The sequence below is a fragment of the Leuciscus leuciscus genome (assembly GCF_965113295.1).
Source record: "Leuciscus leuciscus genome assembly, chromosome: 7".
Taxonomy (NCBI): domain Eukaryota; kingdom Metazoa; phylum Chordata; class Actinopteri; order Cypriniformes; family Leuciscidae; genus Leuciscus; species Leuciscus leuciscus.
The window spans coordinates 24,353,533-24,379,169 of NC_138731.1; the positions used below are offsets into that span (position 1 = coordinate 24,353,533).

At 38.5% G+C, this 25,637-nt stretch overlaps 3 protein-coding genes across 4 annotated transcripts; 2 read left to right on the forward strand and 1 right to left on the reverse strand.

Annotated features, from left to right (window-relative positions):
• Nucleotides 1–168: 168 nt before the first annotated feature.
• Nucleotides 169–1,613, reverse strand: sap18 (Sin3A-associated protein). The gene is made up of 4 exons (XM_082175094.1): nt 1,454–1,613; nt 944–1,053; nt 742–864; nt 169–653 (listed from the first exon to the last, which is right to left on the reverse strand). The coding sequence occupies exons 1-4, from the start codon at nt 1,523–1,525 to the stop codon at nt 497–499; spliced, it is 462 nt and encodes a 153-aa protein (XP_082031220.1). The 5' UTR covers nt 1,526–1,613; the 3' UTR covers nt 169–496.
• Nucleotides 1,614–1,656: 43 nt separating this feature from the next.
• On the forward strand, nt 1,657–4,586 carry LOC309502645 (uncharacterized protein). The gene is made up of 2 exons (XM_082175092.1): nt 1,657–1,959; nt 2,311–4,586. Exons 1-2 carry the CDS (start codon nt 1,782–1,784, stop codon nt 3,648–3,650), a joined length of 1,518 nt encoding a protein of 505 aa, XP_082031218.1. The 5' UTR covers nt 1,657–1,781; the 3' UTR covers nt 3,651–4,586.
• Nucleotides 4,587–5,579: 993 nt separating this feature from the next.
• lats2 (large tumor suppressor kinase 2) lies at nt 5,580–24,751 on the forward strand. 2 transcript variants are annotated; one of them, XM_082175090.1, is made up of 9 exons: nt 5,580–5,800; nt 9,874–10,115; nt 10,199–10,591; nt 16,972–17,104; nt 17,191–18,716; nt 18,872–19,454; nt 19,572–19,754; nt 19,864–19,970; nt 20,718–24,751. In XM_082175090.1, exons 3-9 carry the CDS (start codon nt 10,238–10,240, stop codon nt 21,246–21,248), a joined length of 3,417 nt encoding a protein of 1,138 aa, XP_082031216.1. In that variant the 5' UTR covers nt 5,580–5,800; nt 9,874–10,115; nt 10,199–10,237; the 3' UTR covers nt 21,249–24,751. The 2 variants fall into 2 exon arrangements, with proteins under 2 accessions (XP_082031216.1, XP_082031217.1); XM_082175091.1 differs by having other exon boundaries at nt 9,874–10,099.
• The last annotated feature ends 886 nt before the right edge of the window (nt 24,752–25,637 follow it).

Below are 25,637 nucleotides of genomic sequence, written 5' to 3' on the forward strand. Positions count from 1 at the left end.
GAAAAGCCAAACATTTGACTCCATAATTTAAAAATATTATGTAGGTCATTTTGTTGAAGTTTAACTTTGTCTATGAAAACCTAAAACTAACAGGTTAATTCTGAATGTGAAACCAAAGTATTTTGTTCACACAAAGTCAGTTTATAAATGTTTAGACCAGAGACAAGATACTGGAAAAAAAATATTTATTTAACATTTTATGGGAATCATGGTAACAGGGCTAAAACTTAAAAGGTAGACCTTGTATAAAACCCCATGGAAAAATGTAAATTATGAAAAAAAAAATCTATATAACTTCCAACCCCCAATATCTACCCAATCCTGCTGCTGAAGATGGACCTTCCTGCAGAGTTTAGTTCTGACTTCACAAACAGATGATCAGAGTCTTGAGGTTCACCTGAAAAGCACAGGTAGGGATTGAACTAAACTCTGTAGGAAGGCAGATTTCTGGAATTCTCCCTCTGTTTAAATGCAAGCAAGTCTTGTTTCAGGAGGGTCAGTAGGGTCTCATGCGTCCTTGGAGAGGTGGTGCACGGTTCGGCGGAGTGATCGCGATGTCAAGGTAATCTCCAATCTGAAAGCGCTGAGACTGAAGCGTCATGGAGTCATCTGCACCTTTGCGTCCCGAAACCGTATTACCAATCTCTTTGACCCTACAACAAAAGCCAGCCAGGTTACTCAAAATTCACAATTACAAATCTAAACTGACCAAGCTACATATAATGCCCCCGTATACATTACCTGTAGATTTGTCGTTTAGGGTCTGGGTAAACAATGGCAAACCCAAAATGCGTGCCTTTCTTTCTAGCTTCTGGATAGACTTCCTTCACCAGGCTTGTCAGTTCTTTCAAAGTAGCATCCATCCTGTAACCCATGCAGATACAATTCTGAATCATACGGTTTATTTAATAAAAAATAAATAACGTTTTATAATAAGACCTACCAGGTGTAAATCTGAAGCTCACTAGATGGTACATTCCCCCGGGCAAACTCGTCCATGCGATGGTGCCTTCCATTGTTGGTAGTGAACACTCTCAGGAGAAGTGGGCATGTCTGTGGGACAACAGACACATGCAGAAATCAATAACAGACTCCACCGAAACACAATCATCAACAGACGAGTATGTGCATTTATTCAATATTGACAACAATATTTATGTCTTAAATTCCGTGATTGTAGTACAGATGGAGTAAAATGCGTTTGTGTCACATCTTTAGTTAATGTTCGTTACTTAATATTTTAATGTTACTTTTATTTTTATTAAATGCTATACACATTATTAAGGTACGATTTGTAGTATACTATGGTGCAACTAGACATTTCAGTATCATATAATATGCTATATACGTCAATTTTTACTACTTCAATTTACAAATTAGCTTAGCATGCGAGACGCGTCGTTTGTACACGAATTTTTGCCCAACTGACGAACAGAAGCAACGAAAAACAAACCTTTTCTCTGTCCACTGGCTTTTCTGGCTCTTTTTTTATTTCTTCTTGTGTAACCCTCGATTCTACTGCCATTTTAATCCAATTTCTTTGGAAAATCACCGATGAATCGCTGTTCACAACGCCTGCTAGTAATGAGCGATCGCGGCGCAGTGGGATGATATCACCACAGCAGTGACTGGGAACACCAATCACAGCCAGCCGATGACAACCAGCGAAATGACGACACACTCGCGTCGTCTACGCAACCCCCACCGCCATTTTGGGAGTCAGATTGTAAATATTACTAGTGACGAAAAGCAAATACGTCCACAAATTCGGTGGCCTTAATATGGTTCACACGTGCGTAGTGGCCGGGTGTCGAAACAGGAGGACTCCTGGGACCACATTATCCTTCTATAGGTTTCCACGGGACCCGGAGCGGAAGCAGCGCTGGATCGCTGCTGTGAATCGTGAAGGGTGGGTGCCAAACGAGGGCAGTAGACTCTGCAGCACTCACTTCATTTCAGGTATGTTAAATAGGATGTGATGGATATCGTATTGTTTTGTTTTTTTGCAGGGATAATGCACATCGCTGGGGTGAATGTAGATATTTCTGGTAGTGGGGGAATATGTTTTTATATTTGCAACGCCCATGTATGATGTAGATAGAGGGGCATCATGTTAACTTTACCATTTTGATACACTTTGGGGTTAGGGTTAAATGAAAAATTTGCTCTATGGCTTTAACCCTTTGGCATACCCCACTTAGGAATCAGAACAGAAATGCTTTGTTCTAGGTATAATGCACTAGTCTAGGTTTGCAATATGATTAAAAAAATGATTATAGAAAATAAATGTATTTGTTGTTCCATTTACAGGAAAACAAGTGAAAAATCCTCGATCCCCAGACTATGTTCCTTCGGTTTTCACTTCAGCGCCACTGTCGCCAAATACGAAAGAAGCAAGTGCCTGTGAAATGTATGATAAACAAGAGGCACAAGTGGAGGCAGCCAATGCTTTGCTCTTCCTGCAAGGACAAGGGCGTTTCTTGGAGGATCATGGCCAGATGAGAAGTCAAGAAGAGCCAGAGAGTATTTCCTCTTCACTAAGTAGTTGTGATGAAGAGGATGATAAGACTGAAGATGGCATAGAAGAAGAAATCTCACTGACAAGTGTAAACCAAAGAGGAAGTCCAGTGCAAAGCATTCCCTCTGAATATGAGTCCAGTCTTGAGGCTCTTAAGAAAGAGAATATGGAGCTGAGGGAATCGATAGAAAAGATGTCTCTCACTGAGGCGTCCTTCAAAAATGATCCAGAAAAGGTTCGGTTTTATACAGGATTGCCAAACTACTTTGTGTTCGAGACGGTGATGTTGCTTCTCGTGCCACACATGAAAGGGGACAAAAATGCGAAACTCTCAAAATTCCAACAACTGCTTTTGACTCTCATGCGACTCAGGCTTGATCTTAGAAACCAAGACTTGGCCTATCGTTTTGGGGTCAAGGTTGCCACAGTGACCAAGACTGTCCATCGGATTATTAATATAATGTTCACCACCCTCGTGCCCACTGCTGTTTTTTGGCCATCTAGAGTAGAGCTCAGGAAAAACCTACCTGCAGCTTTGCGTTGCACATACCCAGACTGTGCAGTGATCATTGACTGCTTTAGGGTATCTCTGGAAAAAGCTATCTGTGTGGATGTAAACCAAGAGGTTGCGTCTACAGCATTGACTGTCCCAGCTCAGTCCACGGTGAATGAGCTTAAATATGTGATAGGTGTTGCTCCTCAGGGTGTGGTCACGTTTGTCTCGAGGGGATCGCCGGGTCACGTCAGCGACAAGCATTTAGTCGAGGGTTCTGGCCTTCTCTGTAAGCTCCTGCCCGGTGATGTTGTTCTGGCCGAGCATGACTTTGACATTGGGGGCTTGGTAGGGGCTTGCAAAGCTGAACTCAAAATCACTAGTTGCAGTTACAATGAAAATAGTCAGAGTGGAGAAGATTTTTCACTGGTGGGTGCTCTTTCAGATAAAATGAATGTCCATAGGCATGTTGGGAATGTAATAGACATGGTCAAAAGAAGATATTGTATGTTGACCGGACCTGTGGAGAGCCCCTTTACTGTCATAGAACGCACTTCCAATGTGAGCACTTTTGATAAGATAGTGCAGGTTGCTTGTGCCTTGAATAATCTGTGTATTTCTGCTGCACCCCTGGAATGATTGCTCATGTTCGCCACACTTTTTGCAAGAGCGACTTTTACCTGTACAATGGCTGAATGCACCTTTATTGTTTCCCCATTTTTACAGAAGAGAATAGATTTTCTGCTGTTAAAAGAGGGATGAGAACATTTATGCAAACTAAGGACCAGTTAATACCAAACATATTCATCAGGCACTGTTCACTGGACAATTTTCTTTTTTTGTTCATGCTTTGGTTTGATAGAGACATTCCATACATAGCTTAACTTTAAGTTGCTATTGTTGTGAGTGGAGCTTGTATGCTGAGAATGTAAAATATTCAAGGCACCGAAGAAGGCGTCTCAGTCGGAGACAGTTATAGTCATGTGTATTGTGACATCAGCTACCCTTAGTTCCAGTGCCTTTGTCCTATGTCCATTTGCTTCTGTACAGATATACACTATATTTTTGCATTAATCCAGCAGTACTTTGTTCTTTCCTTCTGATGATGCCTTGTCATTCTACCATGTAATGTGATTATGTAAGTACCACAAAATTACAGTTTAGTTGTTAGCATTGCTATATGATCATTGTTGTTTTAAATCAACTCTAATAACATTTAGAATTATATATTCACTCTGAATATATACAGTTGCAGATGTTTCAGTACTGTACCCTGGCTATCTCTTAACTCTCTCTCTCTCTCTCTCTCTCTCTCTCTCTCTCTCTCTCTCTCTCTCTCTCTCTCTCTCTCTCTCTCTCTCTCTCTCTCTCTCTCTCTCTCTCTCTCTCTCTCTCTCTGTGTGTGTTCCATTTATCTATGTTATGGATTGTGAAGACAATACTTGTGTTGAATGTTCCATTTTACTTATACATTCTATGTGTAAAGTTCACCAACACAACTGTAATCATCAAAATTAAGCATCCTGTTGTATAACGTATGAAAATGTCTCCATAAAATTGAGTATTTGTAATTGGTTCTGGTATTTTGTTACTCTTCAAGGCATAGTTCACCCAAAAATGAAAATTCTGTCATAATTTACTCAAAGAATTTATTTCCTCTGATGAACACAAAACAATATATTTAGAAAAATGTTGGTAACCAAACAGTTGATGGGCCCCATAGTATTTTTTTCTCTCCATACTATTTTTGGGTGAACTATCCTGTTCCGTTTCTTTATTCTCATGAATTTCTAATTTATTATACAAAAACAACAAGATAGGCTACAGATTTTTTTCCCTTCTAATTTTGCAGTACTTTTTAGGTAATTGACATGAAATTGTCCTGCGTTGTGACATTCTGTACTCCATCTATGATATGATATATATCATCTATATATATCATGTCTATATATATATATATATATATATACACACACATATATAATGTTCCAATGGAGTATGATTTAAAATAAACAAAAAGGTGTAAAAGAAAAGCGGTTTACCAGTAATATGTCATCATATATATACGTGTTTTCTTATATATTCATTTACATTTTAGCTGAAAATCTTGATGTTGAAGAAATGTATGTGCCACAGTGTGTCAACTATACAGTTCCTGTTTCACAATCATTCATCAGAACATGTCAAATCCATGGTCAGAACTTATAAGTAGAGTGTTTTGTCTGTCTTTTTGTTTGTTGTGCTTGGTTTAATTATGTGTGATATTTGTGTGATTTCCTTTAGGATTTGAGATAAGACTAATTAAAGGACAATTCAGGAGCCAGTAAAGAACATGAGAACAAGAATATTTCATAAAAACAACATTAATAATTACCAGCATGAGATAATGTCTATGCGAACAACGCATGTCTAGCACAAATATCGGCCAATATTTTCCCATTCCAATGATTTGATCTGCTTCTAGTGTAGGCTACATCAGATCAGAATCTCAACGTTGTAAATGTAGGAAGCCCCGCCCAGGGTATGTGCAGTGCTGACGTGCATGGCCGCCTCACGTGACTCCTCTGGAATGTTAACAATGCAGTAAGTGTCCAACTTTGTACTGCATTCTAATTCTGCCGTGAGTGGCGAGAAAATGGAGGACAATCCCATGATTTTTCCTGTGTGCTTTTTGTGAGAGGACATCGAAAGACGATCATTTGGCAACAAAACACCAGACCTATAATCTATTCTACAACTTTACTGAAGTTTAAATCAGTTCATTGGATTAAGGTACCACTTATCACATGGTGAGTCGCTCAAAACTTTATTATTTTTTCAAAACGTTGGGCATTAGTAGTTTCCAGGAATTGCAATATTCGATATGCGGCCGCAAATCCTTTGTAAGTTTAGGAAGGGAGTTGTATTGCTCATTTAAAGTGAGATAGGAGTGAACAGCACATTCTCCCTGTGTTGGAATGCGGACTTGCTCCAGCGGATCTGCGTTCCTCTCTCTCTCGCTCCAGTCCCTTAAAGCGCTGGAACCTCTAGGCCCCATAACTCTATACGTTACTTTGTGTCTATGAAAGCATTTTGAATAGTCGCTGTTTGTTAATCCAATGAAAAAAAATTGAGATTATGTAGTTTACGTAAAAACATTTTTACAGCAGGCATGGCAGACAAATGATAAAACTGAAACTTAACGTAAATATACCTTTGCTTTCACTGATAATGCAGCTCAATACGTTATAGTTATGTTAAAATCTCATGAAATTTACCGTTACCTGCAGTTAATATTGTGTTTTTACTCGTGCGTAACAAACCATTCCTACTTTCCGGGGTTTTTTTCTTTCTTTTTTTCTGTTTATGTGTCGCGCGCAGTCAGATGTTTAACTGTTACCCAAAGTCAGAAGTTTTAGCTATACCAACATGATATACTACAACGGTCCGATTGCATTACGCATTGATTGTTTTGAAATTTTATAATTCACTCCACCCACAAAATTATTATTTTTTGCGCATAAGTTGTGCGATGATGACATGTGCTGGGATCTGTCCTCATATTTACGCTTGTTGTTTTGTCTGCTTTGTGTTAAAATCGCTACATTTAAGCAACAACTGTGGCAAATATAAAGCTTTTTTAGCGGGGGCCAAAATGTACAGAATGGAGCCAAATTAATATGATGTCAGTTTGATTCTTCATGAGACTTTATACTTTATAATTTGTTGGGAAGACAGTTCTCAAATCTCAAGTAGGCTTTACAATAAAAATGTTTTATTTTTATTTTTATTTTTTATTCTACAACAAATAAATAAAAGGCCCATTATCATAAAATGCTATGTTTGAAACAGTTTTGTATTGGACAGTTACTGTGGATATGTATAGGATATGCTCTCAGAATTTGTTTACATTGCTTAAAAATGTGTGGATTGATTGCTTGTTACTTAAATTTATATAGGCAATATAGCACATGAAACAGCATTGTGTGGTTAACATGATCTTTTTACAAATACTTTAGTTAATATGCATAAGCTAAATTTTCATAAAGTAAGAACATTAACCTCCATGATTTATGGATCAAGCTATAAAAACGGAATGGCCTCCAGTTCCCATTATTATTATTATTATTTTTATTATTTATTATTATTATTATTATAGATTTCTTTTTTTTTTTCAGAACAGGGGCATTGAAAAGGCCAATCAGATTTTATCTGGGACCCTGAGGCGAGGCCCCGCCACTAGCTATAATAATCAAGCAAAATTATGAAGTTGTAATGATTTGAAGACAATGGTAAAGAATAGAGGTCGACCGATTCATCGGTTTTGCCGATTAATCGGCACCGATAGTTGATTGGTGGAACTATCGTTATCGGCAAAAATACATAACGATAGTTTTTCCTGGTTGCGTCCGTTGCTGGAGCGGCTGAGAAGCTCGCGCTGTCATTCATTACACAGTAAGAGAGAGCTGAGAAGGGTCTGCTGGCATCATGCAGTACAAGAGCGGCCTCTAGAGGTGTAATAAAAACTATCGCTGATGCCTCGTGTTGTTTATTTCGACACGTGATGCTGCGTGCTGCACTGAGAGCACACGCTGCGTGGAGAGCGCTGACATCAGATGCGCGTTTAAAGCACCGACAGCTAAAAGGTAGCCTATGTATACAGTACATTTTGTCATATCATTATAAAGTGATTAATTTGTTGACTAAATGCTGCATTAGTAGAGAAAGAACAGCACAACAGTATGTTTGTTTGCCTTCGAGGCTGAGAGGACGCTAGTACCTCAAGCGGTTAAAACACTGACAAAAATAAACGTCCGACCCGAATGTTTAATGTCACAATTGTTACCATCTATTTGCATTAGTTTATATCGAGCTGGTCACTTTTATGCATTAAATATGCAGAGAAGTTGCATATTTAAAGCTAGAGACGTAAGATAGCAAACTGATATGTTCATACAGCCGACAGAAAGATATAAACAAATCAGAAAAGCATTCGATTTCGGTTATTTTTTCATCATCACTTTAATACATATTTTGTTATTTTGATTAGATAATCATCAAGTGTTTATAAAATAGAAGCAAAAGTGTGAGACTACATGTAATATTTATGTCATTTCAATGCTCTGGCGTTGTAGATATTTAAAGTTGTCCATCTTTAAGCATGACTGTTTGGATTTATATGAAATGATAACACTTACAGTAAAATTCCATATGTAACATTAACTAAGGTTAATAACTGCTGTATAAGTATTGTTCATTATTTGTTAATTAACATGTACTGATTTATATTAAGTACAATATATAAATTTAAATTAAGGTTTTTATTTGTTAACCATAGTTAATGCACTATCAAACTAACATGAATGATCAAGGTGCAATTGTATTGCTCAAATATTTTACCGATCAAATTTTGTTACTTTTTTATTCATTAAGTTGGCTTGAAAAAGAACAGTTAAACAGTTACATTTTAATGTTACTGGTTTTATTTGTTATTTAGAGCATTACTTTTTGTTTCAGTTTGAATTATTTGTTTGAACGACTTTTATTGACTTCAATATTTATTCATATTTATATATTTATTTCATTTAGCATGTTTTCATAGTTCAATACAGTTTTATTATTTTTATAATAAAGTTCAGCACTGTTTTACTTGGAGTGTTATGTTTTTTTTTTATCCAGAATCAATTTGAAAAACTATCGGTGGATTAATCGGTTATCGGCAAGTATGGCCCAACCTAGCTATCGTTATCGGTAAAATCCACTATCGGTCGACCTCTAGTAAAGAATCGATATAACTTGTTGGGCATCGCGTATGTCCCATGGATGCCCATGGAGTTATTGGTAACTAAATTGTGTAAGGTTGAAACCACTAGTGTCTTACAATGAAAGACAATATTAAATATTATTGAACTCTTGTTGAGGAACATTGCTGGAGAACTGTGCATGCATGTTTGTGCTAGTTGTACATGGATTGTGGATTATTGCTGCAGTGCATTTATGGACAATTGCCAGCTATGGACATTGTATCCCATTAATGAGCTGCATCAATCCAACTGCAGATGTAGTAGCATAATGGCTTGTGTAATGATATGAATACGAGTCTGTAAATGTTTTTGTTTTTTCATTGATTATCGCTGAAGTGTACTTGGATTAGTTTTTGAATGTAGTGGTACACATTTTGCTGTTGTTACTTGTGGAATGGAAGGCATAGAAAATATTGTGTCGGACGCCTAGACTATTGTTCTAGACTGGGCGATGCATTTTCAGTATTTATTGAGCTCCAGCATTCCCGAAATATGTTTGTCCTAAAAGTCCTTTCTTTTTTATGGTCATATCCTCCTTTCACCAGAACAAAAAAATCAGATTTAATGATGTAAAACGTTTGGAATTTGAACACCCCATAAAATATCTTGACAAGATCCATTTTCTCTCCTGTTGTGAATATATGAGGTATTTCCTATAGAAAAATGAAGTTCTGAGCGGGATATCGAAGGTATTGCTTACGAAAAGTCACAGTTACGAACCATGATTAGTAGTTCAAAAGAACAACATTTATTTGAAATATATTTTTTTTTGTAACATAATAAATGTCTTTACTGTCATGCATCCTGAATAAAAGTATGAATTTCTGACTTTACACATAATTCTACAGCAATAGATTGCTTTTCATGTGAGCAAAGGAACATGCTGCTCTTTCTCTGACTGCACGTTCTGCTTCAAGAGAGTAACAGTACAATAATATCAGGTTGATCTACATGTGTTTAAACCTATGACAGAGTTGCTAATGTCCGATCAGACAGGTATTTGTCATAGAGTAGTGATACAGCGCCTTGGACGTGCCTGGACCGCACCCTGACCCTTCTGTCTAACACTGTCTCCACAGGCAAAGATGCATTCCAGACTGGGATGGAACAAGCACGCAGATGGAATAACCCCTCACATGTCTTGGGAGGAAGGGGAGTGTGAGCCCTGAAAGGGGTGCTGGGATGTGAGTAGGCCAGCATCCAGCACGAGCCAGAGCCAAAGAGGCAGCATCAACAAAGACGAGCGACAACAGGAATCCTAATCTTCACTTGCATCTATCCCACTGCAGCCTGTTATCTATTCAGGTCAGGCTGAGCCTGGGTGTGTACAGTTGTGTGTCTTATTGTATGATTGTACTACTGTTGTGAGTGAATAACTGACTGAATCTTTCTGCCTTCTCCAAGTGTGAAGAGTTTGTGTGAGAGTGCAGGCCACGTTCACTCATGAGGCCTAAGACCTTCCCTGCCGCCCCATATGTGGGCAACACGCGCCAGCGGCTGCAGGAGATCAAGGAGGGACTGAAACAACCAGCAAAGCTGGTGAGCCAGGCGCTTCATGGAGGGAGCGCTCGAGGGGAGGGGGGCAGAGGTGGTGACTCTAAGGGCAAAGACCAAGCTGGTAGGCAACAACAGCTCCGGCAGCCCCAGAAGTTCAACAACTATCAAAACGCCCTGCGAGAGATCCGCAAGTCTCTGATGCCCTTTGCCAATGAGTCGGGTCCAGGATCCAGCTCAGGCCATCCAGGTGAAGTCAACAGACAGATGCTACAGGATCTCGTCAACGCTGGTTGTGATCAGGTAAGGAATGTCTTTGTTGGATATACGTGTGTGTGTGTGTGTGTGGTTCAATAATTTAAATAACAGTAATAATAAAATATAAATATTTGTTTTATATTAATAGTCATTATTTGTATAGTCTGTATACTAACATTTATATCTATGTATATATTGTATCGTGGTCAGCAAATTTTGTTTTACTTGTAATGAATGAATGAATGAATGAGGCATTTATATAGCGCTTTCATATGTACTACTGTACACCCAAAGCGCTTTACAACCATATCAGGGAATCTCTCCTCAACCACCACCAGTGTGCAGCATCCACTTGGACTGTAATGGTGGTGATGGTGACCAGGGGATAAAAAAAATGAATATTTTACTGAGCATAAACTTCATGCATTCAGAAATGTTTCTGAAAATCCTTTTAGCTTGAGCAATTATCATTGTTGAAGCAAATATAGGGCTTTAAGATTGAACATTGTACAGTGGAGATTCAGTGCAGTCTATCCAGTCTTTGCTAATTTGTAACATAATATTAAAGTGTTATGTTGAAATGGCAGTTTTCATAACTTATTTGGTATTTTAGTTTTTTTTTTTAAGAACTCAGTGGAACATCTCTGCCCCAACGAAAGTGACCGAACCCAAGTCAGCTATTCCTCACCTTTAACACTTTAAAATACAAACATTTATACATGCATTTGTGATTTTGTGTTTTATCTACGTATTAGCCAATATCATTGTTAGTTGATCATAGTCCAGTTAATGCATAACTACTATACTAGAATATACTACTGTAGTATTTTTTTTAGCATGTTGTTTAAGTGTATTTGTGTTGCTGTGCAATAGTGGTTGTTGTGTAATCAGTACTTAGTTAAATGTGTTACATGTGTTCTGGTCCTTGTACTGAAATCTAGTGGCTGAATATTAAAGGGACATATTTTATTTATGGAAATAAAAGCCAATTAAAAGTATGAAAGAAAAAAAAATGATATATATATATATATATATATATATATACTGTATGTATGTATATATATATATATATATATATATATATATAATTAAAATAATTGAAGAAATAAAGTCATAGGTTTAGAACGACATGAGGGGGAGTAAATGATGATTTTTGGATAGTTATTTTGGCTGTCCAAAATAAATTGTGACCCCGTTATATGTATTATATTACTAAATCTGATTTCTTATGCAACATTTTCATAATTTACAGATATATGAGAGGTTTAGTGGCCTTTTTTGATAGTAGCCTGTTCATGTTGATTTGTGTCAGGCTTGTAGAAGACCAACGGTCCTGTAGTGTAAAACTAAATATGTTTAGTGTGCTTTTGATTTAGGCTCTCTAATACAAACCCCTTGTCAGATCATTAATGAATATGTGTTGGGGCTTTGCAACTAATGTTCAAACACCGGTCTGAGAGCGGCCCTGTGATTGCATTAGGCATTTGAGGAATGCTGTGCTCAAGCCCATGCACAACACCACGGAGAAATCCACCACGGCCCAGTGGAATTACGAGGCCTAGCTGAAGGGAGCCGAGCTGCCTTTATGACATGGCTAAATAGAGACTGGAATGGGGCTTTTTTAGGTCTCTGGAAGCTGAAACATGCTATCAGATGAAGTATAGTATGGAGTCAGACTCTATTTGTATCATGTTATTTGGATATATTCGTAACGGTTTTATCTTTTGCTGTTAGTCCTGATGATTTAATATTTTTGCATATTCAAACAGACACACACACACATCATATATGTGTGTGTGTGTGTGTGTATGGATGTATATGTATATGGATGGATCTCATCAGAATAGCCATTTTTGGGTTACAGCACTCCAGTTGAAGACCACTGCTTTAAACAAATTTGGTCTCACAAGATAGAGAGGCTAAAATTTCACAGGCTTTAGTGAATTTCACAATCAGTAGATTGATTGTTTTTGCCCTGCATTTATGGGACAGTATGTACAACATTAGTACTCTCAGAGGAAGTGCTCAGTTCAGTTGTAGATGGGTGGTACAGTTCCCCCAGAAGAAATGACTGACAGTATGCTGGGATGGACAGACACTCTGACTACGTCCTTTGACGTGTGGGTTAAAGCTTTCTTTTTTAGTTGATACAAATACATGAAATTTGTGTTTTGTGGCTCAGTCTGTCTGACTTTGTCTCCCCCCTGTATTCAGATTTAGCATAGCCATAAGTCCATTGGAGTCTTGTTCCTGAGGCGTACACCACATGGACCTAGACCTCCCATAAGACCTGGGCATACATTTCATTTTTTTAGTAATAGTCATTATTGTGAAATGACTCAGCCGTGGTGTGTGACATGGTATTTTTAGTTCTCCTTCATCCTCTGACTGGGGCCTGTGTTTCTCTTATGACCCTCCGTACATTCCGGGAAGGTAAATGGCCGCCGCTGGCCTTTCCTTGGGTTTCTTTAGTTTGATCATTATCATTGGTTTTCACCTCACAAATTACACAGCAATGCGGCTGACGGTTACATAACCAACCCTGAAGGAGGAAATGTTTTGGTTGGGGAATGAAAGGAGGTGGGAGGGTATAGGAAGAAGATGAGTATGACATGTGTTGTGGATTTGTGGTTTCGAGCTTAGGATATGAAAAGCTGCCTGCATACATCATGCATGTGATGTTTGTGTACTTGTGGAATATACACAATATGTTAAATGTGTAGTGCTGTGTTGGCATATCATGTTTGCACATGATCTAAATGTTTATATTAGCCTTCCCTCACAACCCAGTATTTCCAGGGTCTCAAACCACAACTGGTCAGCATTTTTGCATTAAAGTCAAACACCATTCGACTTACGTTATGTGAAATTTCTGAGTGGAACAGGATATTTAACAAGGGAAGAGCTATGTTTTACTCTTCAACGCTTGATTGGATCATCAAAGTGAGTGTTATCATCAAAAATGACCCAAGTGCTTGGTAGGATGGCAATGAAAAGTAAGAGGGATTGGGGAATTGTTGCATTTTTATAAAAGATTACAAAAGCCTTTTTTTTTTTTTTTTTTTTCATTATTTATGATTTTTTAAATCTTATGCATCAATGAATTGTTCTCAATAAGACCAATAACAAAGTGCATTAAGAAAGTTAATAGTGGCAATTCTTTTTTTCATGTTGATCTTTTAAGTTGACTTACTTTTAGTTTAAAGCAGTTTCCTTTTGTATACAAGTGTACTACCGTTCAAATTATTAGTCAGTAAGATTTTTTAAATAAATTATTTTATCGAGGATGCATTAAATTGATCAAAATTGAAAGTAAAATTTACATTCTTACAAAAGATTTATATTTTAAATAAATGCTTTTTAAATCATCTGATCAAAGAAAAATCTTTCTGACCCCAAACTTTTGAGCATTACTGTGTATATTTGATCAGTTCATGCATACACTAGAATGGTCTTGCCGTTGCTAGCGCCGTGCTCTTCTGTTTTAGCTGCTGTTTGAGCTATTTTATTACAGTATGGATAATGTTCCACCTCTCCATCTGCTGATGATGATATCCATCCGGTCCTATATCTCCGAGTCCTCCATATGGCTTTCATTTTCATGTTCATTGGTGGAATGTGTTTCAGAATTTGGGTCAAAGTGGAAGCTCTTAAAAATGAAGAGTGAACAGCATTGGAATATAGTTATGTCACTTTAGTCATGAAGAATACTTGGTACTTACCAACACCGCAGTCAGAAATTGAATGTCTAGTATAGCAGAGGCTTGTGGTCATGACAGGGGTGTAAATATATTTTGGATCCAATGCTAAATGCACATTGGAACAGAATGATCTCAAAAATAAAGAGGGGAAGAGAAGGGACAATTTAAAGAAAGACTGAAGCATAGATCTCCACATAGCTGGAATTCTTGCTTCCTGGCTCATGGAATGTCCTGAACATCTGTCGCCATGACAGTGGAGGTCAGGCCTGACCTAAGGCCAAACCAGACCCAGCCCTTCCTGAAACCAGACTGAAGTTCATGTTAGATTGTTGTGTTTGCGTGTGTCTTTTAAAAAGAGAGAGTGGCGCCTTTAAATCACTAAGGGGGGACAAGAAGGCACACCCTTGAGCGGACAGAGATGGAATGCAACAGAAAGCCCTGCCACTTCTGAGAGCAGCGATCACAGACAGACAGCGTGTGTTTGGAGTATTTCTTGTGTTTTGTACAGTACTGACCATAGTGCAGGACATTTGTGAAAAAGCATTTAGACAAACTGATGGCAATACACAATACAGAAACTCTAAATGACTCTGAGAATGTGTGTGGATGTGTCACTGCATAATGAGTTTGCCCACGGTTCGATGGCTGCTGCTTTATGCCCATTCCATTTTTTACTCTTTCTTCTGTCAGTGCCATCTAACCGAAACCCCACAGAATGGACAAAATGGTCTTTATTACTCTGTCATAGTTACATTTATATACCTACTGTTTTTTGAATGCATAGTGGACAAAAAGCACAAGTATGTGCTGAATTAGGCACTTATTCCTTATTTTTCTTTTTTCCATGGCATGCTTTATGTAGTATCATGTTTGAACACCAGAGGGAGTATAACATGGCTTGCTGTGCTGCTGTAGAATTTGGTTTGGGCAGAATGTCTTCTGAATGAGGTCATATGCCATTCAAGGGGATTTCCTCATATAGGTGTGGGTCTCTGCTCACAGAAGACTGTACATGTCTGAGTTGTTTTATTTTGGATCACTGCGGCTTCGCACAATGTGACAAGGAAAACTTAAGATTAATATGAAGGTCTCTACAGATTAATAGAGTTGTTGTATGGTGGGTAATCATGATTAGAGATTGAGAAGAACTTTTTTGTCAAAAAAAAATGTTTGTCTATATTAATAATAATAATTAAAAATTATATAAAACTCTTTTCCTTTGAAATAAGTATAACTATAAACAATACAAATGAAGAATAAAAAATAAAAAAAGTTTTAATGTCATATGTAGGGCTGTAACGATACCCCCATGTCACGATTCGATACTTATCACGATACTAAACTCACAATACGATATTATCGTGATACTCCAAGACATTTGGTAAAAAGGTTGACAAAAATGTACTGTTGATTAAAATGATAAATTTTGTATTATATTGGGGGTATAGGCTTGGACTTGGTGCTGGTAACCCAATGCACAGGACAATAGTGACACCAGATTAAAAATATTCATGATTCTGAAGCTGAAAATACAGATTTATTTTAGACAAATATGCTTGCACTCCATCACTGACTAGAACTATTCAAAATAATGTAGTTCACTTTTTAATGGCAACATAAGACATTTGGCATTATCTGGACACATAAATATTCCATCATTGCATTATTATACATTATATTCAACATTATATATAGTAGTTTAATGTAGTACTGACACTAAAACGCTGTAAACTTGATTTTCATTTTGGGTGAACTATACGCAATACAGATAGTTACTATCCACGATACATGTTGCATTTTTGTATTGAGATTATATTGAGAAATTATATATTGTTACAGCCCTAGTCATTTGTATTACCGTGAAATCCATGAATCATTGCAATTTGCTCAGTATGATGTGTGGTCAAATGTGCCAATCTCCAGTCATAGTGTACTTGTGGCCTTGCACAGGAAGGAGCTTGTGCATAATTTGCAGAGGAAGCAGCTGCAGGGAAAGTTATTTTAACCATTATTTGCAGTGTTGATGCATGGGTTGGTTTATATTTACATACATGTTCATGTGTACATATGTACACAAATGTGTTTATCTAAATAACTGAGGTGCATGGAGGTCATTTTCCATAACCAGTACAAATTCTAAAACTTTACGAGCGACCAAAATTTACACCACTCAACAGAAAGGATGCTAAGTTAACTCCCCAAGAATGTAAGCTAAATTAAACATTACCTTTACATAACGAAAGTCTGACTTAGACAAAAAAAATGTTTGTTTTTTTTAATTATATTATTTTGCCTCTGATACAAATGTCACAAATTTCTCTAGTTCACACTGGGGCAGCAAACAAATATTTTTAAGTAGCGGATGTTAAGAAGGAAATCAGGCCCTTCTGCTTGCTCTACATCTGACCAGGAAATATTTGGCTCAACAAATAGGTCAGAATTTAGTGGCAGTCATGGCCTTAGCAGCTTTTCACTTCTCTTGAAGATAACTTATTTTGCTGATATAGGCTGTAATTCACAGAATTAATCAAAATTAAGATCTTTGTTTACAACAGAGAGTGCTATGTTTTCCAAGTAGTATTGGATCATCTCAAAAGTATCTATCTAAAAACCTTACATAAATGTAAAAGTTGTCACTGGTGCATAATCAGAGGAAATGTATTGTGAAAAAAATGCATGCGTTGCCTATGTTCTCATAGTTCTCTGCTTGAATTTCTGAAACAGGATATGGCTGTACGTGCCCTAAAACAGACTGGCAGTCGTAATATTGAGGCAGCGTTGGAATACATTAGCAAAATGGGTTACCTGGACCCTCATAATGAACAGATTGTACGTGTCATCAAACAGACTTCCCCAGGTATGTGCACATATATTTATATTTTATATTTTATGAATGATTCACTGTCTTTAAGTGCAAAGTGAACCTTTTGTAATTCCCTTCAGGAAAAAGTGGCATGCCAAATATGATGGATCACAGGACGGCAATGGAAGGCACTGGGGATGGTGTAATGCCCCCTTATCACCAAATGGGAGCACCACTGTATGAGGGAGCTAGTTATGGGGCTGAGGGTGAGATAGCTCGTGCATACATGGGTGGACCACCTGTTATGAACTACATGGCACCGCCTGCCAACACTTCACAGGGTCCTACCATGGGAAACCCAATGGGTCGTCCCGCAAGTATGGGTGCCTACTCTACAAGCTTGGCTCCTCAAACTAACACTGGGAACCCTATGTACACCCCTGGTCCAGCCCAGCAAAAAGGATACCCTGGTGGAATAGACCAGGCCATGATGGGCTACAGTGTGCCTGGACCACCCATGCAAATTCAGCCTCAGCCCTCGGGAGGCCCTGGCCCTCATTATGACTACAGGCCTCATATGATGGAGGCCTCCAGCTATGGGGTCAAACGAAGTGCTTCCTTCCAGAATAAGATGCCCCAACTTACACCTGAAAACTATGTTAATTTGCCAAGCAAAGGAGCAATGGGCCAAAACTCTGGTGGCTACGCCCCCAACTTATATCTGCCATCACATTCACACCCACGCCAAGCCAGCCCCACCTCACACCAGGTTCACTTGATGCAACGCCCCCCTGGTGTTGCTCCTGGAGCTATGGGTGGCGAGTTCTCTGATGTTCCTCAAGGCCTCCTCACCCCTTCTAGGGCCAGTCTGAACCTTGACCTGTATGAGCATCACTGGCCAGGAGCCCAAGGTCCTGAGGGGACTCCTCCAGCCAGGCAGCCACAGGGGCCTTTTAGAGGGGAGGTACGTGTCCCCAGTAGGACCAATTCTTTCAACAACCACCAAAAGGTGACTGTGAGGCAGGCATTGCCTCCTACAGCTAGTGTTGCCGGCAAGCCGGAGGCATCATTGGGACCACCTAACACAATAACGGCAGTGACCTCTCCACCAATCCAGCCACCTGTTAAGAGTATACGGGTCATGAGGCCTGAGCCGAAGACAGCTGTGGGACCATGCCACCCTGGCTGGCTGAGTGCACAAGCCCAGGATGCTCAAGAGTCTCATGGATACATGCCAGATGAAACTTTTACCCTGGAGCCCAATCAAGAACATCGCTGCCCGCCTCCGCCTTACCCCAAAACACTGCTCCTGCCTGGATCTGAGCCTGCATCCCTGGAGACTGGAGCCATGGGTGGACTTCAAGATGTCAGTGCTACAAGTAGGACTGTCCAAAGTGCCTCAGTTGGAAAGCAGGAGGAACCTGTCTCCAAAGACAAAGTGAAGACTAGCAAAGGAGAGAAGGCTGTGAAGGATAAGAAGCAGATCCAAACCTCACCTGTGCCTGTGCGAAAGAATGCCCGTGATGAAGAGAAGAGAGAGTCGCGCATTAAGAGTTATTCTCCCTTTGCCTTCAAGTTCTATATGGAGCAGCATGTGGAGAACGTGATGAAGACCTACCAGCAGAAACTCAACCGCAGAATGCAGCTGGAGCAAGAGATGTCCAAGGTGAGCAGTGCTGGAACTTCATTAACCACAAAGCACACTGTTCAATGATTTACACTTCAAACAATTGTTATTAATTCTTTGAGTGTTCACTATTGAGTGTAAATGTTATTGTTGTCAAATCAAATCATCCTCTTCTATATCTTCCTCTCCTCCAGGCTGGCCTTTCAGAGGCAGAGCAGGAACAGATGAGAAAGATGCTTTACCAGAAGGAATCAAATTACAACCGACTACGACGTGCCAAGATGGACAAATCGATGTTTGTCAAAATCAAGACACTTGGCATTGGGGCCTTTGGTGAGGTGTGTCTCACACGTAAAGTGGACACTGGGGCACTGTATGCCATGAAGACTCTAAGAAAGAAAGATGTTCTGAACCGAAACCAAGTAGCCCATGTGAAAGCAGAAAGGGATATCTTGGCAGAGGCAGACAATGAGTGGGTAGTCAGGTTGTACTACTCATTTCAGGACAGAGACAGCCTGTACTTTGTCATGGATTACATTCCTGGAGGAGATATGATGAGCTTGCTGATTCGTATGGGGGTTTTTCCAGAGCCCTTGGCCAGGTTTTATGTTGCAGAATTGACATTGGCCATCGAAAGTGTGCATAAGATGGGCTTCATCCACAGAGATATCAAGCCGGACAACATCCTCATTGACCTGGATGGACACATTAAACTGACTGATTTTGGTCTGTGTACTGGGTTCCGTTGGACACACAACTCAAAGTATTACCAAAAAGGTAAGGGACATGAAGACAAGGTGATGCTCATAGGTTTAAAAATGTGGCCTAAATACTTTTGCAGTGTTTTATCCAATCTTATTAATTGGTTGTTTTCTTTCTGCACTGTTTGAATAGGGAACCATATCCGGCAGGATAGTATGGAGCCAAGTGACTTTTGGGATGATGTGTCTAACTGCCGTTGTGGTGACCGGCTGATGACTTTGGAGCAGCGGGCAACTCGACAACACCAGCGTTGTCTAGCACATTCTCTGGTCGGCACTCCTAACTACATTGCCCCTGAGGTACTTCTGCGCAAAGGTAAGACCTTGCACATGATCAACCGGAAGTACAAGCAAGTTAACAGGAAGTGCTTGTGTTTATAGATCTCTTCTCCTGTTGTGATTTTTTTTTTTTTTTTTGTATGCAGGATACACACAGCTGTGTGACTGGTGGAGTGTGGGAGTAATCCTGTTTGAGATGCTGGTTGGCCAGCCACCATTCCTTGCTCCAACCCCAACGGAGACACAACTTAAGGTGAGAGCTCTAAATGCATCTTCTTAGGTTCCTTAGGTTCCTTATTCATGTAAACCATGAATGTCCAATCCTGCTCCTAGAAGGGCCAATGTTCTACAGGGTTTAGTCCTGCCCCAACTCAGTTGCCTGGAAATTTCTAGTAATCCTGAAGACCTTAATTAGCTGGTTCAGATGTGTTTAATTGAAGTTGGAGCTGAACTCTGCAAGATAGTGGCCCTGGGGAAGGATTGGTCACCCCTGATGTAAACAGACAAGACATGCTGGCTGCGTCTGAAATTGCATACTCTCTTGAGGAGGTACTTAATTTGAAGAAGTAATTACTTCACGACCGCTAAAAAAGTATTTTCTATATAGAATGAAGGTGTGTAGTATGAATGTAATTTGGATGTACTACATTCTCCATGTTGTCAATATCATGTAACCTACCAGTGTCAGTTACGTCACTTCACTGCCATTCACAAATCCTCTCCAGTGGCCTCATGGGATAGTAAAGTGTCCATCGTATGCACACTTCAGAATCTTGCCGGAAGAAGTAGGTCACCGTGTACTTTTCTCCTACTCTTTTATGAGTGCTGTGAATTCTGACATAATTCTTTTGACACACACTGTTTTTCGCCTACTATGTAGTAGTTAAGTATGCGGTTTCAGATGCAGGCAAGGTCTTTGGTGAAGTTATAAATGTTTGAGATTTATGGAATGGTGACATTTGGGAAGAAGTGTTGCTAATGTTTGTCATCACTTCCACAGGTGATAAACTGGGAGAACACTTTGCAGGTGCCCCCACAAGTAAAGCTGAGCCCTGAGGCAGTTGATATCATTGGTCAGCTCTGCTGCTCAGCTGAAGAGCGTCTAGGAGGTAATGGAGCTGGAGAGATAAAGGCTCACCCATTCTTTTCCGAGATGGATTTCTCCAGCAATCTTCGCACACAACCTGCTCCATATCGACCGAAGATTGCCCACCCCATGGATACATCCAACTTTGATCCTGTGGAAGAGGAGGGGGGTCCAGGGGCCTGGAGTGACAGTGGAGACAGCACCCGCACATGGGACACCCTCTGTTCTCCTCACGGCAAACACCCTGAACATGCCTTCTACGAGTTTACTTTTCGCAGGTTTTTTGATGATAATGGTTGTCCATTCCGTTATCCCAAGCCCCCAGAAGCTACACAAGACCTGTCCAGCAGTAGTGTGCCTTGTAGCCTGAAGCCTGAGTTGGAGGAGGAAGAAATTCATGAAGAGGAAGAGCAAGGGGAAGGATGTGAGCCGGTTTATGTGTGAGAATGTCAGATCGGGTGTTCATGCTGCTCTGCCTTTACCCATAGAGGACCTTGTCAGTTAACACGCTGCATCTTCCACACTTCCTTTCAACCCTAATTTTTCTTCAGGGTGTTTTTGTACATGTTAAGTGCATGGAAGAACATCAGAAATGGAGTGCAGAAAGTTCCATGTGAAATGCGTTTATTCCTCTCAAACCATTATGCAGTATCCTTTGCCTGTTACAAATGACTGAAGCTCTGACCAGGGACCAAGGAAATACACAAGCTATGCAGCTTAATTCATGGGGACGTTGGTTGGACTGATAAATTTGGCTACTCTCCTATGAGAGCACAAAAACAGAGATGTGTAGCTGCTGCTTTTTGGTTTTTACTCTCATGGTCTTTACTCTCATGGTGTGGTCTGTCTCAACTGTGCCCCATTCCTTAATTACACTGGGGGAATATTTCCCAGTCTTACATCATACGTTAACACTTCCTCTCTCAGCCTGGTGAGATGCTAACATAGCCATTCCGGACATCAGAGAGGTCATGGTGAGGGATCAGGAGAGAGCTGGGCTTGGGATGGTGGCTTTGTGGTTAGGCTGCGATAAGGAGATGTGCCGAGAGCAGACAGAAATATTACAATTCCCCTCCATAGCACAATCCCACAAAAATATAAATGCAACATTAAGGATTAAGGAGGAGAAAATGCTCCATCACAACTATTGGTTTTTACTCATAACACCAAACTGACTTCATATTCAGAAATATTTTCTGAAGTATGGAAGCCAGATTTTCATATGTGGGATCTTGTAATCGCAGTCATTTTCACATAATTTGTCTAAAACAAAAATAATTAAGTTTTAGAAGATTTTGTGGCGCCACCAAGTGGTTCAAAGTGACACTGTTAACAATCATGCATATTCTTCGGAAGATCCTAGATTATAGACTGACAGTATTAGGTCATTTCATGCAAAGTCTGTCCAAAAGATCATGCAGTATTTTGCAGTTAATACACTTATCACAGCTTTTTTGTAAATAGTATACAGTTATCTTTTTTTTATGTTTCATGCCTTATCAGGAGAATCTGTGCTCTCAGACGTGATGCAATATTGAGACAAAATGTTATGTAAAGCCGTACAGCCAGCACTTCAAGGACATGCAATCTTAACACTGCCATTATTGTTGAAAATTTTATAGAAACATATTTTAAATGTTTAAACAACCTATTACTTTAGAGCTGAATCCTGATGTCATACATAATGTGTGGTAATAACATAAAATATGCCATAAAAGTTGCAATATGAACAAGAAAGAAAATTAAATCCTAAAACCCTGCTTTTTACGTGCTTGCCAGTAATATGCATAGTAACATTTATTCATTCAAAATAAATTCTGCACAAAACGTTGCGGTATACACAAATTTTTAATTTTGCTTAAGTGTGTTAGTTTAGTTGCCAAAGTATTGTTTTATTTAATTGATATTTAAATTCAACAAACATTTATCTTGCCCGGCTTGATTTAATTTGCTTAAAAGCTTACTTATCCTGTTCCCAATAGTTGCTTTACATTCATTTGTATCGTTTTCTCAGCAGCTGGCTATCCAGAACAAATTCTTAGCATTAATGTTTTAACCTAAAACTTAAAAGAACAAAAGTACAAGTACTGGGATTCCAGCTGTTTCCTTTTCTTGTTATGCTTTTCATCATATAACTCTGTCTGCTTTATCCTCTTCCTGTTTCCCAGAACATCTTAATTGCATTTAGTTTCATAAGAAGATCTTAAAAGTCAGACGGGTGGTTTTTGTTGTGTTTGTTCATGCTCATCCAGATCCACTGGAAATGATCTTGTCTGTCACCATCAGTGAACTTTTTAATAGATTTAATGGAACAAGTGCAAAAATGTTTTGTCATCGAGGCTGCTGCACCATTTCAGCGTGATCACACAGCACAGTATTATAACAAGACAGTCTCTGACTGAAATGTAAAGAATACTTTGAGGCAGAAACTTTTAAGAAAATGGTGAAGAAGTGGCAAAAGAAAAATGTATCTGATGGTATGACTATGTGCAATACAGAAAATACAATATAGTTTTCTAAATACAACAAATAGCCTTTATTACTTTAAAACTGAATTATGCTATCTAAAAGTATATATTATATTGATTTATATAGTTTCAGTATAGTTTCATGACCCAATGCTGCTTATTATTATTAATATTACACTATAAAGTACATTATCATCATACTTTCATTTATAATAATTTCTCTCTCTTTGTGTAAAAAGTGTGGTTTTGATTGTCAGTGTGATTGATCTGGTGTAAGACGAACTATGTGCCTTCTAATGAATGTGTGGGTGTGTGTACCATGTGCTGATCAGTATTTCAGGAGAAGATGGAAACGCCGTCACTTCTTGCTCTCAGGCAGGTCCTGACTGTAAGAGAGGCGGTGTTTTTTTTTTGTGGGATAGCTTGAGGAAGACAAAAAAGAAAGCAAGAATGAATGATTGTCTTTTTTGAAAGATGAAAAATAAGCAAGAATGATTGTCATTGAGACTCTGAAGGAGATGTATATGGATGTCATGGCAGGGTGGATATGGAAACGTATTGTATGCATTTGGTCATTGATAAGGATTGTTTTGAATTTCTGTGATAAGTCCATTTAATTGTGATCTAATTTGTAGTGACGATTGATCACTACATGAATTATCACTCAAGATGGCTGACAATCATGTGGTTACGTGCTTGCAGTCAATATTGTCAAACATTACAAACATCACTTATGACCGCTGACTGGAAGAGCTTTAAAATAAGTTGATGATGATCCATTCACATTTGCTTTATAAATTGTGTCAGTACGATCACTCCTAAAAGTTAAGTGAAACCTTAACAAATATATTTCCGAGACAATGTATATGCCAACTCAAATTGGTATCATACCTTTGGTCCAGTCAAACCAGTTGATTGAGCTCAATGGGAGTGTGACAGCAAGTGTTACAGATGTTTTGCTACCCCGTATTCGTCAGAATGGACCACTCAGTGAAAAAGCATGAGCTTTCTACAAATCTCTCACAGAGTCAGGTTTAGGTTTTGAATGTAATTAGTGTGTTGTGTGCTTATGATGGATTTTGTGTTTTACTTTTGAAAATGTTGACTGACAATCTTTGACTATTTAGAAAAGTGTGATGACGGGACTTTTTCCTCTAATGTATGTTTTTGTATTTTAATGGATGAATGGGTTGGGACTTTGACGTTTGTAATCTTTTACCTGTATTATACAATTCTGTTACTATTGAACATATATTTATACAGATATACATATTTTTTGTATCCTTTTATTCTTTATTTTTCTCTTTTCTGAGCTAACTTTTGAACCCCCATGTCTACAGTATTACAGACAGTATGCATTTGGATTTATATCTCTTTTTTTTTTTACATGTATGTATGAATTGAGAATGTTTAAGAAATGCTTTCGCTGTCCTCATGTGTAAATGTATGTCTAAATTAAATTAAACAAATCGTCCTCTTGTTTTGAGTATTGTTAAATGAATGGTGGTGTGTGTGTGTGTGTGTGTGTGTGTATGTGTGCATAGAGATGTCTGGGCCAAGATACGTTTAGATAATGTAAAACATCAGCGTGAATGTCTTTAACTCATTTATTCCCACCGATACCTTTGTCATCAAAATTTACTTCAAAGTTGAAGGGGTGTATTTTACACCGTTTTTATCAAGTGCAGTCTTGATTATGTATGAACATTTTGACATGGCTATAATGTAAACAGCCACATGGCTAGAGCACCCTAATTCCAGTTTGCTCATCTCAAAAACCTGTCATCATACAAATACAACTTGGTGCATACATTTAAATGATCTATTATTAAGTTATCATGATTTATAGAGAGAGAGAGAGAGAGAGAGAGAGAGAGAGAAATTACAAAAATCTGAATATATCTGTGGTCATATTTGTGATTAGTATTAAAAATCCCCTTTTCATAAATTGTGTATTTCAAGATATTGTTAAATTAAATAAAAGTACAAATGCATGAATTATTGCCTCATAGTGTGTGTGTGTACATGTGTGTGTGTACAGTATATATATATATATACACACACACATTATGTAGGCCTATATATTATACATTATATATACATAAAATCCCCTTTTCATAAATTGTATATTTAAAGTTATTGCTACATTAAATAAAAGTACAAATGCATGAATTATCATCACCTCATAGTGTATACACACAATTTTTATATCATCGCCACACACACATAATATATATATATATGTATATGTATTCTTTTTGTGTGTGTGTGTGTATATATATACTGTATATATAATGTATTATCTGTGTGTGTGTGTATATATATATATATATATAGATAGATAGATAGAGAGAGAGAGAGAGAG

What these genes read in the sequence shown, in the direction of transcription:
- sap18 (XM_082175094.1), bottom strand. Translation starts at nt 1,525, where the DNA reads ATGGCAGTAGAATCGAGGGTTACACAAGAAGAAATAAAAAAAGAGCCA. An exon ending in GAGCTTCAGATTTACACCTG is followed by an intron (nt 865 to 943) that starts GTAGGTCTTATT and finishes CATGGGTTACAG; the next exon opens with GATGGATGCTACTTTGAAAG. An exon ending in CCTAAACGACAAATCTACAG is followed by an intron (nt 654 to 741) that starts GTAATGTATACG and finishes CTTTTGTTGTAG; the next exon opens with GGTCAAAGAGATTGGTAATA.
- LOC309502645 (XM_082175092.1), top strand. Translation starts at nt 1,782, where the DNA reads ATGGTTCACACGTGCGTAGTGGCCGGGTGTCGAAACAGGAGGACTCCT. An exon ending in CAGCACTCACTTCATTTCAG is followed by an intron (nt 1,960 to 2,310) that starts GTATGTTAAATA and finishes TTCCATTTACAG; the next exon opens with GAAAACAAGTGAAAAATCCT.
- lats2 (XM_082175090.1), top strand. Translation starts at nt 10,238, where the DNA reads ATGAGGCCTAAGACCTTCCCTGCCGCCCCATATGTGGGCAACACGCGC. An exon ending in TGGAGCAAGAGATGTCCAAG is followed by an intron (nt 18,717 to 18,871) that starts GTGAGCAGTGCT and finishes CCTCTCCTCCAG; the next exon opens with GCTGGCCTTTCAGAGGCAGA. An exon ending in CTCAAAGTATTACCAAAAAG is followed by an intron (nt 19,455 to 19,571) that starts GTAAGGGACATG and finishes CTGTTTGAATAG; the next exon opens with GGAACCATATCCGGCAGGAT.